The sequence below is a fragment of the Vigna unguiculata genome, chromosome 9 (assembly GCF_004118075.2).
Source record: "Vigna unguiculata cultivar IT97K-499-35 chromosome 9, ASM411807v1, whole genome shotgun sequence".
Classification (NCBI taxonomy): Eukaryota; Viridiplantae; Streptophyta; class Magnoliopsida; order Fabales; family Fabaceae; genus Vigna; species Vigna unguiculata.
In genome coordinates this window covers 30,780,043-30,795,599 of record NC_040287.1, presented here as the reverse complement: position 1 = coordinate 30,795,599, position 15,557 = coordinate 30,780,043, and the positions used below count along the sequence as shown (strand labels likewise).

General features: G+C 32.9%; 1 protein-coding gene across 4 annotated transcripts; it reads right to left on the bottom strand.

Moving 5' to 3' along the window:
- Positions 1–307: 307 nt before the first annotated feature.
- LOC114164067 (ATPase family AAA domain-containing protein 1-A) lies at positions 308–8,030 on the bottom strand. 4 transcript variants are annotated; one of them, XM_028048547.1, is made up of 7 exons: positions 7,664–8,030; positions 6,281–6,581; positions 2,852–3,010; positions 2,415–2,710; positions 1,504–1,636; positions 988–1,081; positions 308–783 (listed from the first exon to the last, which is right to left on the bottom strand). In XM_028048547.1, the coding sequence occupies exons 1-6, from the start codon at positions 7,859–7,861 to the stop codon at positions 1,056–1,058; spliced, it is 1,113 nt and encodes a 370-aa protein (XP_027904348.1). In that variant the 5' UTR covers positions 7,862–8,030; the 3' UTR covers positions 308–783; positions 988–1,055. The 4 variants fall into 4 exon arrangements, with proteins under 4 accessions (XP_027904348.1, XP_027904349.1, XP_027904351.1 ...); XM_028048548.1 differs by having other exon boundaries at positions 1,004–1,081; XM_028048550.1 differs by lacking the exon at positions 988–1,081.
- Positions 8,031–15,557: the final 7,527 nt, after the last annotated feature.

Sequence of the window (15,557 nt, the reverse complement as noted above, 5' to 3'; positions counted from 1 at the left end):
TCGTTGTTTAGACCAGTAACGACTCAATGCGTCACACAGGCTAAATTAATTTATTAAAAATAAAAACCCAAAAAATGATTGTGGCCATTAAAAATCGAAAATCCCCATAAACTAAAGTGTCATAACATTGAAGAAATAGAGAGAGCTGTCATGGCCCTTTCAGTCTGTGTCCTATAATCTGCAAGGGTGTTTTCTACACAAGACTAGCAGGTATTTTGACAGGGACGGGGATATTTCGAACAGAATGGTCACTTGCAACTCCAAAATCCTAATGTCTGAAAAGAAAGAGATGTTGTTCCTTGTGGGATGGCGATGAATTGTGTACTATATTTTATTACTCTGTTACATTACATTTATTGGATGTTTGGCTTTAGCTTTTCCCCTCAAACATAAAAAGTGGTTGTGTAATGATGGAAGCACGAGGCAGGCATCAGCCGGAACAAAGTGAGGGAGATACGCCCCCCACGTAGTGGTCCTGTCTACACTGTAGAAACCATGTTTGAGAGGGAAAAAAAAAAGTACAAATTTGTGGTCCTGACTACACAATGAATGAATGTGATGGGAAGAACTCGCAACTTTCAAGGGTTTGAATTAATCATCAGCATATGCGGGTGGACCAGAAAGACAACAAAAGCACAACGATGATAAGTGACCCACTGCTTAAAATTATAACCCTGCTGAACCCACTCCAATGCCAGTTATTTCTCCGAGGTCTCAATAATTGATGGCTGTTGGCAACAACTTGATACGCACTGCACCGTCCTGATCAGTCTTAAGCTTAGTCTGTTCAAGTTGTTGGGCATGTAAGTGTTAGATCCAATTGTATTAATCATACAGATTAATTAGATAATAAAACAGAAGATATGAACTTTTGCTCATGCTAGTAGTGTAAATAGGACTGGAAGTAAGAGTGATTTAGAGCTGACTTAAATGATGACATTTTTCCCTATCCACATGCTAAACAGAATAGAAAGCGTAAAATTCAACCTTGAGTCCACCTAACTGCTCGGGCCAGATGGGAATTTTTTAATCCCTTCTTTTGTATGTTTGGTTTATTATACAATGTTGACGGATCTGACACCTGAAATAGACATTAGCTACCGTTTTATGTCATTTTACGGCATCATGTTATAGTATACAATACACAAAGGAGGGTGGAACAACAAAATTGAAAAATTATCTCTGCATGTACCCAAATAGTAATCAGAGATCAGTTTTGGCATAAATGGAAGTGCTACATGAATGATTGACGCATCAAATACAGAACAAAATGCAATAGCCAACCATGGAACTTTTATAATCGATGTATAACAAATATATGTTCCTATAATTAGTATAACTAAGTAATCACTGGTACAATCTGAACTAGGCTAAATGACCGTAGAAGAATGATCTAGAGAAAGTGAATATTTTAAGGATCTTGGGATTCTGGTTGGAGGTTAATCATGTGAGAAACCACAAGCTTAGAGAATTCATTGATTGCAGCCTGAATCTGAGAATCACCTGACTCACCAGGCACCGACCATCTTGAAGGTGACTGAAGGCTGAATCCAGCGTATTCACTTGCAGCAACCTTTGTCTTCTGTGAAGTGGCAAGGGCCTTCTCCAAATCTAACTGGGACAAAGGTCTAGGTGCCTGAAATGAGAAAGATAAACAATAAAGTTTAGTACTTATTATATGAAAAAGCCACCAAGAAAACTAATCAGTTTCTTTAGAGAAAATATGAAACCACGTCAACAGAGCCACAAATTGATCTAGCACATTAAGTAACTGCTTTCATTGACCAGAGATGTCACTTCCAGGCATGCAAATATAACCTTGCGCATATACAACAGTTTTAAATAAAAGGCTTAATATATTAATTTGTCTAACTATTATGATATTTTTTCACTATTCTGAACATTCTCAATTTAGTTCTATTATTTTAAAAAACAAGTCAATGTAGTCTCTTTTGACAAATTGATGGCAACGACATCACATCAATGAGAGTCGATGATATTTAGGAAAGGGAGAGGGCTCTCGATGAAAGAAGGAGAGTTAAGATTGTAATGCTACACGGAACCATAACACAGATTAGGAAAATGAAGTTGAAGGAGTGGTGGTGGTGGCTCTTGAATGTGTAACAGCAGAAAATGTAGAAGGGTCTGGGAGATAGAGAAGGGTGTGCCACATCATCACCCACAAAGCGCCAAGTTGTCATTGTGACAACATCATTACTATCAATTTGACAGATTAGACTAAATTAACCCATTTTTTTTCTTTAAAAAAAAGTGGAATCAAATTGAGAACATTTAAAATAGCAAGACAAAACATCATAAGCTTAAATAAAATCAACATACTCAAAGTTGGTAGGCCAGAAAATGAAAAATTAAGACATAGAAGAAAATGAAAGAGATAACTTAAATATACTAACAGGAGATCGTTTTCCTTTCTTCTCTTCATCCAGTAGTTCTCTAATAGGAAAATAGGCAGCTTTCTTGCAAAGATCAAATAGATCTGAACCAGTGTAACCCTCACACAAGTCCGCTATATGACCAAACTCTATGTTGTCTTCAACCCTCTCACCCTTTAAGATAACCTTCAATATTTCAGTCCTCTCCCTTTGGTCGGGAATTCCGATTTCAAAGGCTTGAGGAAGACGCCGTAGTATTGCTTCATCAAGTTCTGAAGGACGGTTTGTCGCTGCAAGAACCATAACTCGAGCATTCTCTACACACAACACATCATGTGGGTCAACAAATCTACTCAAATAAAAATAATTGAGAAGATTATTTTAACCAACTAAATCTAAGAAAATTGTGAATATTTATGCAGCAAAAATAAATAACATGATAATTGGTTTAAACTTACGATCTGTAGTAAACCCGTCCCACAGAGCCATGAACTCAGTTTTCATGTTTAACAAAGCCTCATGATCTGTTGTACGGCGTTGACCCAAAAAACTGTCTACTTCATCAATGAAAATGATGGCAGGCTGAAGCTTATAAGCCAGGCTAAATACAGCAGCCACTGCAGAGCAGCATAATATTAACAGTTTTTAAAAAAATGCTTTAAATAAAGAAAAAGAAGAAATACAGTATAATTAAGCACATTCAAAATTAAATGCAAACTTATATCATGTAATCATTTCACTCAACCAGTAGTAACAACATCCAGGGTGATCATTTTACTCAAACCAAAACTTGAAGTGATTGTAAGATTTAATCTTTATGTTTTAAAAATCAGTTACTTTATTAACTTCTTTCAAAAGAAAGTTACATTCCTAATCAGTCACATATTTCAATTATTCTTTCACAAGACAACACAGAAAAATAAAAACGATACCATATGGTCCTATTTTAAATCATGCATACCACAATATCAGTTAAATCTAAATCCTTCTTAATGGGTTTTCCAAATGACCTGTAGATTTTATATGCCTTCTTCTAGCTCTCAATATTAGCTCAATAGTTTTCTGTTGGCACTGTAGATCCCAAAATTTATTCTAATACACCAGCACAAGTCCTAAACTATGATAAAATTTTACTTTAAGCTATAGTGACACTTATGGTTTAGAAAATTATTTTAGCCATACAAGAAAGGACAAGATAAAAAATTATTATATACAAAGATACATTTCTGTAGTATTGATCGAAGAAGATAACAAAAAAGATGTTAGTTTTCTGTAAATTGAGTCTCTTGACTTGATCTCCACCCAAATACCCTTCTTAATAGCACCTATTTTTGCAGCTTTTCCATCTTCTAATAGATAAGGGTAAGTAGTTTTCCACTGAATCTCATACAGCATAACATTTATTTAGTCTGAATCCAGCTCCAGTATCATTTTAGACCTCATCATTTCATGAAAGAACTTTGTAAACCATCCAATGCCTTTCTCTCTTAAACCCTTCCATATCAAGTATATTATTCGGCCCAATTGCTTGTGTTACATTAGCTAGTCCCAAGCCCATGAGGTATCACAGTTATATTAGGAGTCAATAGCCAATGTAAAACTTCGTTGACTTTCCATGGCATGGATGAACAATGTAATTATTTCATTCACAAGATACAACATTAAAACAAATTCTGACAGTTATAAGACAAGGTACAACACATAATGGTCAAAGAACTAAAATTAGGATATACGCATAAGTCTGGGGAAATAGTATCAAATTGAAAACAATAGCATTATATTAAAAATGAAAATCATTAATTTTTGTTGGATACAAACATTATAAAAATGTATATGACTTTAATGATAATATGCAAACATTAACAATGAACATGCAATTGAATTCAAACAAATCAGATTGCATAACATATCACCTTAGAAGATATTCATAAACCTTCATGCATAAAAACAATAAGTCGTTAAGACTCACTATGTTAAATATGATAATAAAAGTCTATCACATTAAAGATTTTTCTATACATTGCACGAGTACATGTGAAATTTTGAAGTGTAAATAAAATAATAATTAAAATGTCAGAAATTGTGTAGTTCCAATAGCTCAAAAGTTTCACATCGCTTTGGAATAGAGACTAAGGATTGTTTATATACACCCTCATCTGTTGTTGACCCATGGAAGTACCTTATAAGGGCAAAATCATCAAGTCCAAAACAAATAATACCTCGACTGCAATGACTAACAATGGTATCTTAAAGGACTTGAGATCAGAAGATTGACATTCTTTATAGGACCAAAAAGGTGAGTTCTAAACTACTCTTACCCATTAAACATCAATTGGGGGCCTTTTTCCTATACACTCAAAAGTTTGATATTGCTTAGGAACTAAGGCCCGGGGTAGTTTACATACAACTCCCTCCTCTTTTAACCCACTTAAATGCCTTCTAAAAATAAAAATGGTTATGGAACCATCTAGCAGCAAAGAAAACTATACATTTGATGTATTGATTAAACTTAATGATATTATTTTTTAAGCTAACTAGAGATACAACCCTCCTCTTCTAGGACATTGAGATGCCTTTTAAAAACAAAACAAAACCATCTAGCACCTAAGCAAACAATACATTAGATGTGGTAATTAAACATAATGATATTATCTTAAGCAAACTTGAGGTCAAAACATTGCCTTCTACATTGGTTGACCCAAAGACATTTGAATTTTGATAAGAACACATACTCAAAGAAAATAAGTATGGTATGAAATGTATTCATTGTTGAGGAATCTATTTTATTAGGTGGAATAAATTAAAGAGACAAGGCTTTCGAAATTGAGAGGGAAACTATAGAAAAGGTATTTTGATTAAATTGCACAAATGACCTCTATGTTTATTTTTCCGTCAGAGTGAAACAATCACCAATTTTATTTCAGAAATAAAACATGAAACATTTGGTTTAAGAAAATTTTCTATTTTTACTTTCAATTAGAAAACGTTACTTTGTTTACTTTTTGAAATATGTATATTACAAACCATGAAAAAATAAAGAGGTATTTTTAGTATTTTCTATATAAATCTTTGGAAACAGATAAACAATATGAAAATAAGATGACATTTTGGTAATTCAAAATGTAAATAAGAAATGAGAGCAAAAATTTCCCCAATGTAGCCCTAATATTCAATATAAGGTTTGCTCCATGAAAGAGTAATTTCTAGATCCTTTTACATTGAAACAAAAGATTGAGTACTTCAAAAATATGATTACAGAAATGGTTCACAAGAACCACAGTTGAATAGATCGGGTGGGGTGCCACGTAGTTTAAGTTTGTAATACTTTGTTCGGGTTTGGGTCAGGTAGTGTCACCCGACCCTTTAAAAAACCCCAGTGAACAAACTACTGGATTAAGTAAGGATTTCTAACCCAGAAATAGTAAACAAAAAGATAAGAGAAATTAGGGATTTTACACGCCTTGGGTTGGGTTGGGCTGGGTCGCACTAATTAAAGGCTTCTTCTTCCTTTTAACGTAGTGTGTCCCACAGATCCCGATTTCCTTCATGGTTGCCTCAAACCACCATTCTGTGAGACCTATTAAGGCTATTACGAGCCACCATGCAAAACCCTGTTTGCCCCTGCCACGTGGTGGCAGGCCAAAAATCCACCATGGCCATCTTTCAACAACACTGTGTCAAGCTTCTACGTGGATTCTAAGTAATTATTGACAAATTATTGGACCTTTTGAAAAAGTAAGAATATAAGAGTATAACATATTTTAATTTATTGAACCAATATAATTGTAAAATCTATGTTTTCACACAAATTCAACACTAAAGTCTATGTTAGAGAGAAGAGTAAAGCTTTACAATACATTGTAAAATTAGCCATATACTGCACTTACCAAGCTTTTGGGCATCTCCAAACCACTTGCTCATAAGGTTTGATATCCTCACATTGATAAAAACTGCTCCCGACTCCTTAGCAATAGCTTTGGCAAGCATGGTTTTTCCAGTGCCAGGGGGTCCATACAACAGAACCCCCTTTTGTGGTCCAAGAAGCTTACCATGTGAAAACAAATCTGGTCTTTTTAGAGGCAGAATAACAAGCTCAAACAAAGCTTGCTTGATTGTTTCCAGTCCCCCAATAGAATTGAACTCCACATCAATGTGGTCAGGATTTATAACATCACAGGCTATAACATCCTGTAAACACATAAAGGGACGAAATTAAAATCTTATAAAAGATAATAGTTAAATGTGGTCAAAAGTTTTTCACTGTCAACATGAAGTAAGGCCATATATCCCCATAGAGGACATCAATGGATCTAGACCTTAACTTTTGTGATTATTTGGATAAATTATGTGTTTAAACTGATTTCTTAATAAATAAATAAATTGGTCAAAATTAGGAAATCATAATAGATTAATCCTTAAGTCATTGAAAAATCCCTTTCAGCAGTACAATTTCCTAGCGCTAGAAATCCATTACAGAATATAGAAGTAACATGACAATATCAGGACATTAGTTCATGATGTACATCATCAACAACCAAGCTTCATCCCTCTGAGAACAGAATGACAATAACAGAGGTAATATTTACGCTCACAATTAGAGCATAGGTATCCAAATCCAATATAACATTATTCCACCCATCAAAATTAGTCTGAAGCCCAACCTAAAATACTTAAGATGCAACGTGAAGGCAAATGATCAACAAGCAGACAAACGCAGAAACACTCATAATTATACGACCACCTAGGTACTACGATCCAATACAAACACATTAACCATTCTCCTCTTCCCCAACCGTACACTAGTCATTACTAAGTTAAGACAGGCATAATTAGAAATTCTTTCACAGGAACCAATCACAACAAAGAGACAGTTAAAAAATGATAATAACAAAATCAAGATACTGATCCTACAAACTAATCACACTGGGGAAAAGAAATACCGTCCAACATTGAACATCAATGATGCACACCGTGACATTCAGCACATCAGTTTTACAAATTACAAACTTACTGACGGGATTGGAACAAGTATATACTCGTTCAATATCAAAACATGTTCCCAACACCGACGTTAGAATCCCTAAAAATCTCATGAACCATTTCTATCATTAACATTGTGATACTCCATAGTCAAGTCCTTGAACATCTTCCTAGCCATATAATTTCACATTACCATCCAATGACCCCCAAAAGAACAACACTAAGGTTTATGCACTGAAAAAATTGAGATATGAAAAATTGGAATGCAAAGAATAGAACAACGAATAAACCTCATAAGGGTTAGTCTGAATGAGGGGGCGACCGAGACGCTTTGCAATCTCTTTCTTGTGCTCAAGAACCTTCTTGGAAGCTTCGCGATTAGGATCGAGGTGTCTGAGTCCCGCGAACAACACCAAGCAACTCAACGCCGCGCTCGCAGCGTACAACAACAGGTCTTGCAGGAACTTCGTCTCCGATGAACCTCCCATTCTTCTTTCAACAATCAAAATCAAAATTCCAATTTATGATACAATAATATCAGTTTATCATCAAAATTCCTTCTTCTTTCACTCTCTGTAATTGTGGCGAGGAACAATGAACAAGGGTTCTCAAACTCAAATTCGAACAGAAACAAAGTAAGAAAGAAAAGTCAAGAATCCCAACGCTTGGGGTTGATGTTAAGGATGATAAAATAAAAAAAGAGGTTTGGTTGGTGGGCTCAGCCCATCTCTCGGCGACGCCCAATATTACGTTGGACTCTCACCTTTCTAATCAGGCCATTTCTTTCTGCACTTCCTCTTTTTATTTATGCACCCCCTCTAACTTAAAATTCCACTTTTACCCTCATACATTAAAAATCCTAATTTTGTTTTCCCTCCCATCTTCCCCTTTCTCATCTTTGCCAACGCAGCACTATATCCCCATGCATCATATCTCTCGTGTGCACCTCCCACTCATTATATCATCTTGCAATTACTTCCCCTTCAAATTCCAACCATCCCCACCATTTTCTTCATCTTCTACAACAAAACCTCACAGCCATAGTTACACTCAAAACAAATAAACGTAATCAAGTTTAAATGTACTATTTCGTTATCTGTTTAAATGTTTTTAGCTATCTTTTTATAGTTATTTTTATTACCTTGACTTTTAGTTTTTATGTAATGCAGTTTTACAGTTTCAGTGTGTTTGAGAAAATAATTTCCATTTTCTCTCTGACTTTTGTTCTCTCTACATAGAGTGTATGTATGTTTTGGTTTCAATTTTTGTGTCCAAGAGTGGTTGATAGGAAGAATAGTGAAAAAGTAGTAGAGCAAGCCTTACAAGCAAAGATTAGTCAAAGTAGCAAGGGCGTGGTGGTTGTAGTAGGAGAGGCCAAGGGAGATTCAAAGGAGTAAGAAATGCATATAGAAACACTACTTCTATTTCTCAATAACACCCATCTAACATCGGTTGTGATAGGAAAGAATGCACTAATATAGAGGGAGAGGAAGAGATGGTAAGAAAAAATGGATAAGAGGAAAATTCATCGTTACAATTGTGATAAATGGGGTCACTATTCATATGAGTGTTGACAAGATAATGGAAACAAAAAAGGAAGGAAGATTGAAAAGGTGAATCTGGTGCAAGAGGAAAATGGGTCTAATTCATACCAAGTCTTGTTGATGGCAACCATAACCACATGATAGGGAATACGAACTGGTTGGTTGATCTCAATTTGCGTGTAAAGAATGATGTGAAATTTGCATATAATAGCACAATTATGGCTAAAGGCATTGACAATGATCTAATCAAATGAAAGGATGGATAAACAACCTTCATGAATGATGTTTTGTATGTTCCTACCATGAAGAACAACCAAGGAAGGTCTTCCAAACCACTGCACCTCATAGATCGAAGCAACCACTTGGAATGGTCTATTCGGATATGTGTGGGCTGATTGACACAACTCTTGGTGGTAACAAATATATTGTTTCCTTTGTAGATGAACTAGTTTTTTTACTTGTGCGATGCACGAGATTATTTTTAACATTGAGTATAAATTATAATTGTATAAGAAACATCGTAGATTAATGTTTCATTGTTAATTAAATAATTTAATAAATATAATTAAGTATAAACTAATGACTAAAATATTGAGCTTAAATAAATGTAACTACAATCATTAACCTAGAAGCATGAGATTGCTATGTAAGTGATCCAATTGAACATAATTTTTTTTTTCCGAAATTTACTAGTAGAAGTCGTTCATATGCAATATTCTGCAAAAATCATATTGTTTAGAAGTTAATGCACTTTATCGCAAGAGATCGCCATATTAAATTACCTCTTTACTATTTTCACATGTTTAAGAACCTATATTTTTCAAAAGAAGATAATCATGTCAATAATAAAGACTACTATATTAAAAAACATAATTGACTAAATAGATAAGCTAAATATGTGAGTCATGATGTCATCTCTTTTACTCCAACCTTCACTGATTTTGGATTAATCTAAATTTGTGTTATTGTTCAATGTAGTGGTTTTACCATTCTCGTGTTATGGTTGAGGAGATTAAGGCAATTGAAAGGAATCGAACTTGGGAATTAGTGACACTTCCACTAGATAAGAATCCTATCGATATGACATGGATCTTTAACACCAAGTTTAGACGAGGCGGTTTTATAGCCAAGCATAAAGTTAGGCTTAAAGCAAAGGGATTCCTTCAAAAGCATGGATTTAATTATACTAATGTATATGCTCTAGTGGTAAGATTGCAAACAATGAGATTGGTGATAGTAGTGACAAGTTTTAAAACCTGGAAAATATGTTGACTTGATGTCAAATCAACTTTCCTTAATGGACCTTTGGAGGAAGAAGTCTACATATTACAACCACCAGGTTTTGATGTAAAAGGAAAATAGCAGTTTGTGTGTAGGTTAAAAAAAGGCCTTGTATGGTCTTAAGTAAGCTCTTAGAGCTTGGAATAAGCATATTGATAATTTCCTTTCGAAGCAAGGTTTTATTAAGTACACAGTTGAATTTCTAGTTTACATGTAAACAACTTAACAAGGGAACTTGTTGTTGGTTTGCCTATACATGGATGATCTCATTGCGACTAGAAATGTTGAAACTAAGATTGAGCAGTTTAAATGCATGAAATCAGAATTTGAGATGACTGACCTTGGCTCTTTAAACTACTTTGTCGGCCAATGAAGGGATATTTGTGCATCAAAGGAGGTATGTATGTGAAATATTGAAGAGGTTCATCATGGAGAATTGTAATTTTGTTTCTCACCAGTAATTGCAAGATTAAAACTCATTGAAAAAATGGATGAGAAACTAGTAGATGTAACTTTGTTTAAGCAGATTGCAGGATCACTAAGGTTTCTTTGCCACAGTAGGTCAGATATAAACTTTAGAGTAGGCCTGGTAAGCAAGTTTATGCACAACCCGAAAGCCTCTCACATGGTTGTTGCAAAACACATTCTTAAATACTTAAAGGGTACAACTGATTATGGTCTATTGTTCCCTAAAGGTGTTGATGATAATGCAACTACTTTTGAGCCTTCTCTTATTTGGATTGGTGCGGTTACAAGGTAGAAAGGGATAACACATATGGCTATCTATTTATATACTTGAATGCACCAATTTCTTGGTGTTCCAAGAAGCATAACATTGTTGCTCTATTCTCTTGTGAGGTAGAATATGTGGCAGCAGCAGAGGCAGCAAGCCAATGCTTATGGTTGGAGGCAGTGTTGGATGAGTTAAAGTTGGAGTATGAAAAGTCAGTCCAGGTGTTTGTAGACAATAAGCCAACCATTAGTCTATCAAAAAAATCCAAATTTGCATGGAAAAAGTACACATATTTGAAACAAAGTTCCACTTATTGAAAGATCAAGTCAACAAAGGAAGGCTGGAGTTAGGGCATTATGCTTCTAAAGAACAAGTGGCTGATGTGTTTACCAAACCACTCAACCCTTCAAGATTTGAGAAGTTAAGAGAGCTTATGGGTTTAAGGTGTTTAGATTCTTTAATTAAGGGGAAATATTGAAAGAAATTAAAGTTTAAATGTATTGTTTCATTGTCTATTTTTAATTATCTTTTTACATTTATTTTTATTACCTATACTTTAATTTTGATGTAATGCAGTTTTACAATTTCAGTGTGCTTGAGAAAATAACTCTCATTTTCTCTTTGACTTTTGTTCTCTTTACATAGTGTGTGTTTATGTGTGTGTGTGTGTCACTGTTACAGTTTTAATCTGTGTGCCCAACATGTACTACCCGATCCTAAAGACCATTCCAAATTACATGATCCAAAATTCATAGATGCTTACTGAATTGCCCAATCCATAATGAACTCCCAGATTCGGTGATGTATATCGGATTGACAAATTCGGGAGTTCATGCAATTTTATTTTTTTGGCATTCCTTTTGCATGGGTTTTGTTCTCAACCAACTTATCTCTATCACTTCTCACTCCTACAATTTTGCAATGCAACTTCAACTTCAACTTACCCACTTTCTTCTTCTCATCAAACTCTTTCTTTATGTTTTCATTCTTCACCTCCAAACTTTATCTACTTCAGAGTTTTTCCCTCATCAATCTCACCCTTCGTTGCAAGTCCAAAGACAATAACGTGCCTCTCTCTCAGTCGAGCCCGACTTATTGTCTTTGATGATGTTACATTGTGTTGCAACGACGCGCACAATAGCTAGAAGCTACGAGTGGAACACAATGTAGATTTGCATTTTTCAAAGATGGAGCAAAAGATAACCCTGACCTTTGTAGTCGTGATATTCCTGACAATGACGCCGAATGACATCAACCACCATAGGTCGTCGCCACCATTGTCTCAGCACCCGACCGGAGCCATCACCAACACTTCATACTTAGGAGAAGATGAAGAAGCTGAAGAATACGCACTCCTTTAGTTCGAGATTGAGCAAACTGAAGTGTGTTGCGTGTTATTTGCTAGAGGGAAATTGTGAATATGGTGGAGTGGGAGGAGGGCTGGGGAGATGTATGGGAAATATAGGAGAGATAAAGTAGTTAGTATTTTTTATTTGAGTGAGGATATAAGGAGAATTATAAAAGTGAGGGGTGCACGAAGGAAAAAAGAGGGTGTTCGGAAAATGGCCTTCTTATTAATGTCGGTACAGCACCCCAACTTTCTTAGCGCACCTACCAAAATTTGAAAATAACAATTTTATCCTTCATAAAAGGACTTCAGGATTATATATGTTCAGGAAATTTTATGAAACAAGCTTTTCAGATTTTTCAAAAAATAAACTTCTGAAACAATTTTTTAAACGCATCAAATATATAAAGGAACAAACTTTTTGAAATAAAATTTTTAGAAAAGAACTTTCAAAACAAACTTTATATATAATACTTTTAAGAATGAGTTTTCGGAAATATTTCCCATAAAATATGTTTCAGAAAAGTTTTTAAAATAAACTTTTCTTTCGTTTTGTTTTTTCCTCGTCATTCTTCTTTCCTTCTTCTTCCTCTTCCTATGCATGAGTAGTAATGATAGAAGCGCTTACTGTAATAAAAATAGAACAATGATGCGATGCAATGATAAAAGACTAATTTAATTCTATTTATTATTATTATTATTATTATTATTATTATTATTATAGGATGTACAATAAATATTTACTTAAATCAATATTTTAATATTGAAAGTTTGATGCGGACTTAATTGAGATACAGACTTATAAAATTTTAAGATTCACATTACAATATGAAATATTACAGGTCATATAATTATAGTATGTAATAGTTAAAATTTTTTAGAGATTGTGAAAAATGATAGATATAAGAGATATGTTATAAGAGAAACCTTTATTTTATTTTATTCATATACTCTCTCTATATATAATAAAATGTAATAGCATATAAGTAATTGGTTTGAACGAAGTTGAAGTTAACCAACACAATGATATTTTCAACTTATTAGAAGGTGTTATTAATCTTGATGTCAACGTGAGTGAGTTGAAAGATTCTTCTTATTTATCATCAATTAAAGAAATCAAGTGAAGCTAAAGGTGCACTTTTTATCCTTTGTCACATTTTACAAAATAGTCAATTGACAACCATATATCAATGAATCGATAATAATCGTCAAATGACTTTATATGATTTTTTCTGAAAATAAAATCACAAAATATTGATCCGAAAATTTTTCCTTTTCAAATGCGATCTATGCGAAATCCAAACTTAAATTAATACGAACTTAAATGTAATGTCTAGTGTAATTAATAATTGTGGGTTGAAAAAAAATAGCCTCATGTCGGTCTAAATAGGTAGCTCATCTCCTTTTGTTCGAAAGACTTTTTCTTTCTTTATGTTGATATAATTTTGAAAACTATATTTTAGTTAAACTTTGTTGAATTGAATGAAACCTCATAAGTTATAATATTTATAGACTATTAAAGAAAAATGTCTTTTGGCTCCTATGAGAAGGCTGTGAAAAAATATAAATAAAATACGCAGTAGCAATCCACTAAAACGGGTGTAAATAGTAGTGAAAGAGTTTAGCGATGTACATAGAGTTATAGGTTGTGCTGTGACTCAGTGTCTTCATTTGAGAAATATAAGCATATGCTGCAGCAATTGGACTCTTCACTGTTAAACCAGCACACCAACAGAAATCGAATCTTCATTGTTAAATATTAAAACTGTATAAAGTTCCAAGCGTAAACAATTGTATGTGAGTAAAGATAGATTTTGGTAATTAAAATAAAGTTAAAATATTCGGTTGACACTTAAATATATGTATTTATATTTTGTTCTTAATAGAGTTTCTATTTTTTAAAATATATGATGTAGTTTTGTTTTTATGGTAGTATTATACTAATAATGTTACCACATATCGGTTCATTATTTTTATATTTTAATTTTTTTTAAATAAATTTTTTTTTTTTGTCATATGTCAAGTTAATATTGTATCGTGTGATAATGACATTGTAACGTGACAGTATTGTATGTTACCGTCAACGTCAAATGTCATTTTTGGAATTTTAATTTTGTTCATGTATTTTTTATTTTGATTCAATTCGATCACATTTGTTATTTAAATTGAGTAATTTCATTTTCTCCAAATTGAGATCAAGTTTATTTTTATATAAACGTTGTAATGAAATTTTTATTAAATATTTATAACAATATTAAGTTTATTTAAATTTATATTTTACATTAAATTTTGTTTTGAAATATTAAATGTACTTATTTTAAGTTGTTATAAAAATATTTTAAAATTTGATATTTGAATTTATAAAATTGTATTTTTAAACTAGCTCTAACATTTGTATATAAAATATTGATATATATTATTATACAACTATTTGAAATATAAATTTATAAAGCTATATAAAATGAGATTTTTCATATGACACTTGTCATAACATTGACACGTGGTCACAATCACATCACGTTACCTTTGCCATATGACAGGATGTTCACAATATGAGAATTTACTTTAGATTTTTGAATAAATACGAGCTACAGTTTTTTGCCCATTTTTCAATAGCGGATCAGTCCGGCTAGACCCATTTTTGGTGGGCAAGGGTGGGGCGGATAAAAAAGGTAGGGGCTAGCCCGTTTTACCACCCCTAGTGTTTAGTCATATATAATATTGATTAAATTTAATACAAGTTTTTTTATTTATTTAAATGTCTTATAATTTAATATGAATATTGATTTGATTTGTACGAGAACTCACAAATTCATAATATATACATATATATTCTAAAATTAAAAAAGTACATGATTGCATAAACACACGTTTGCATAAATAATCTAAATGACACACAACTTAAACTTTAGAATATTATTAGCTTAATTAATGATTTAGTATATTTTGGTTCTCTTATTATTTTTAGGTTTAATCTAGTCATTCAATTCTTTAAAAATATTTAAATTTGGTCCCCCAATTGTTTTAAAAGGTTCAATTTTTATAAAAAAAATCACTTTAGTCCCTCTATTTAAAATTTTGATTAAGTTTAGTCTCTCTATGAACAAATTTTGTCCTCTCCAATTTAAGACTAAATTAGTAATTAAATTTAATTACAACTTATATATTCTTGTTAAAATATTTTTTTTATAATTTATATATCAAATTACTTCAACTAGATACTCAAACTTTTCTTTTTTACACACCACCTAAATACTCAAATTTCTTACATAGGATAT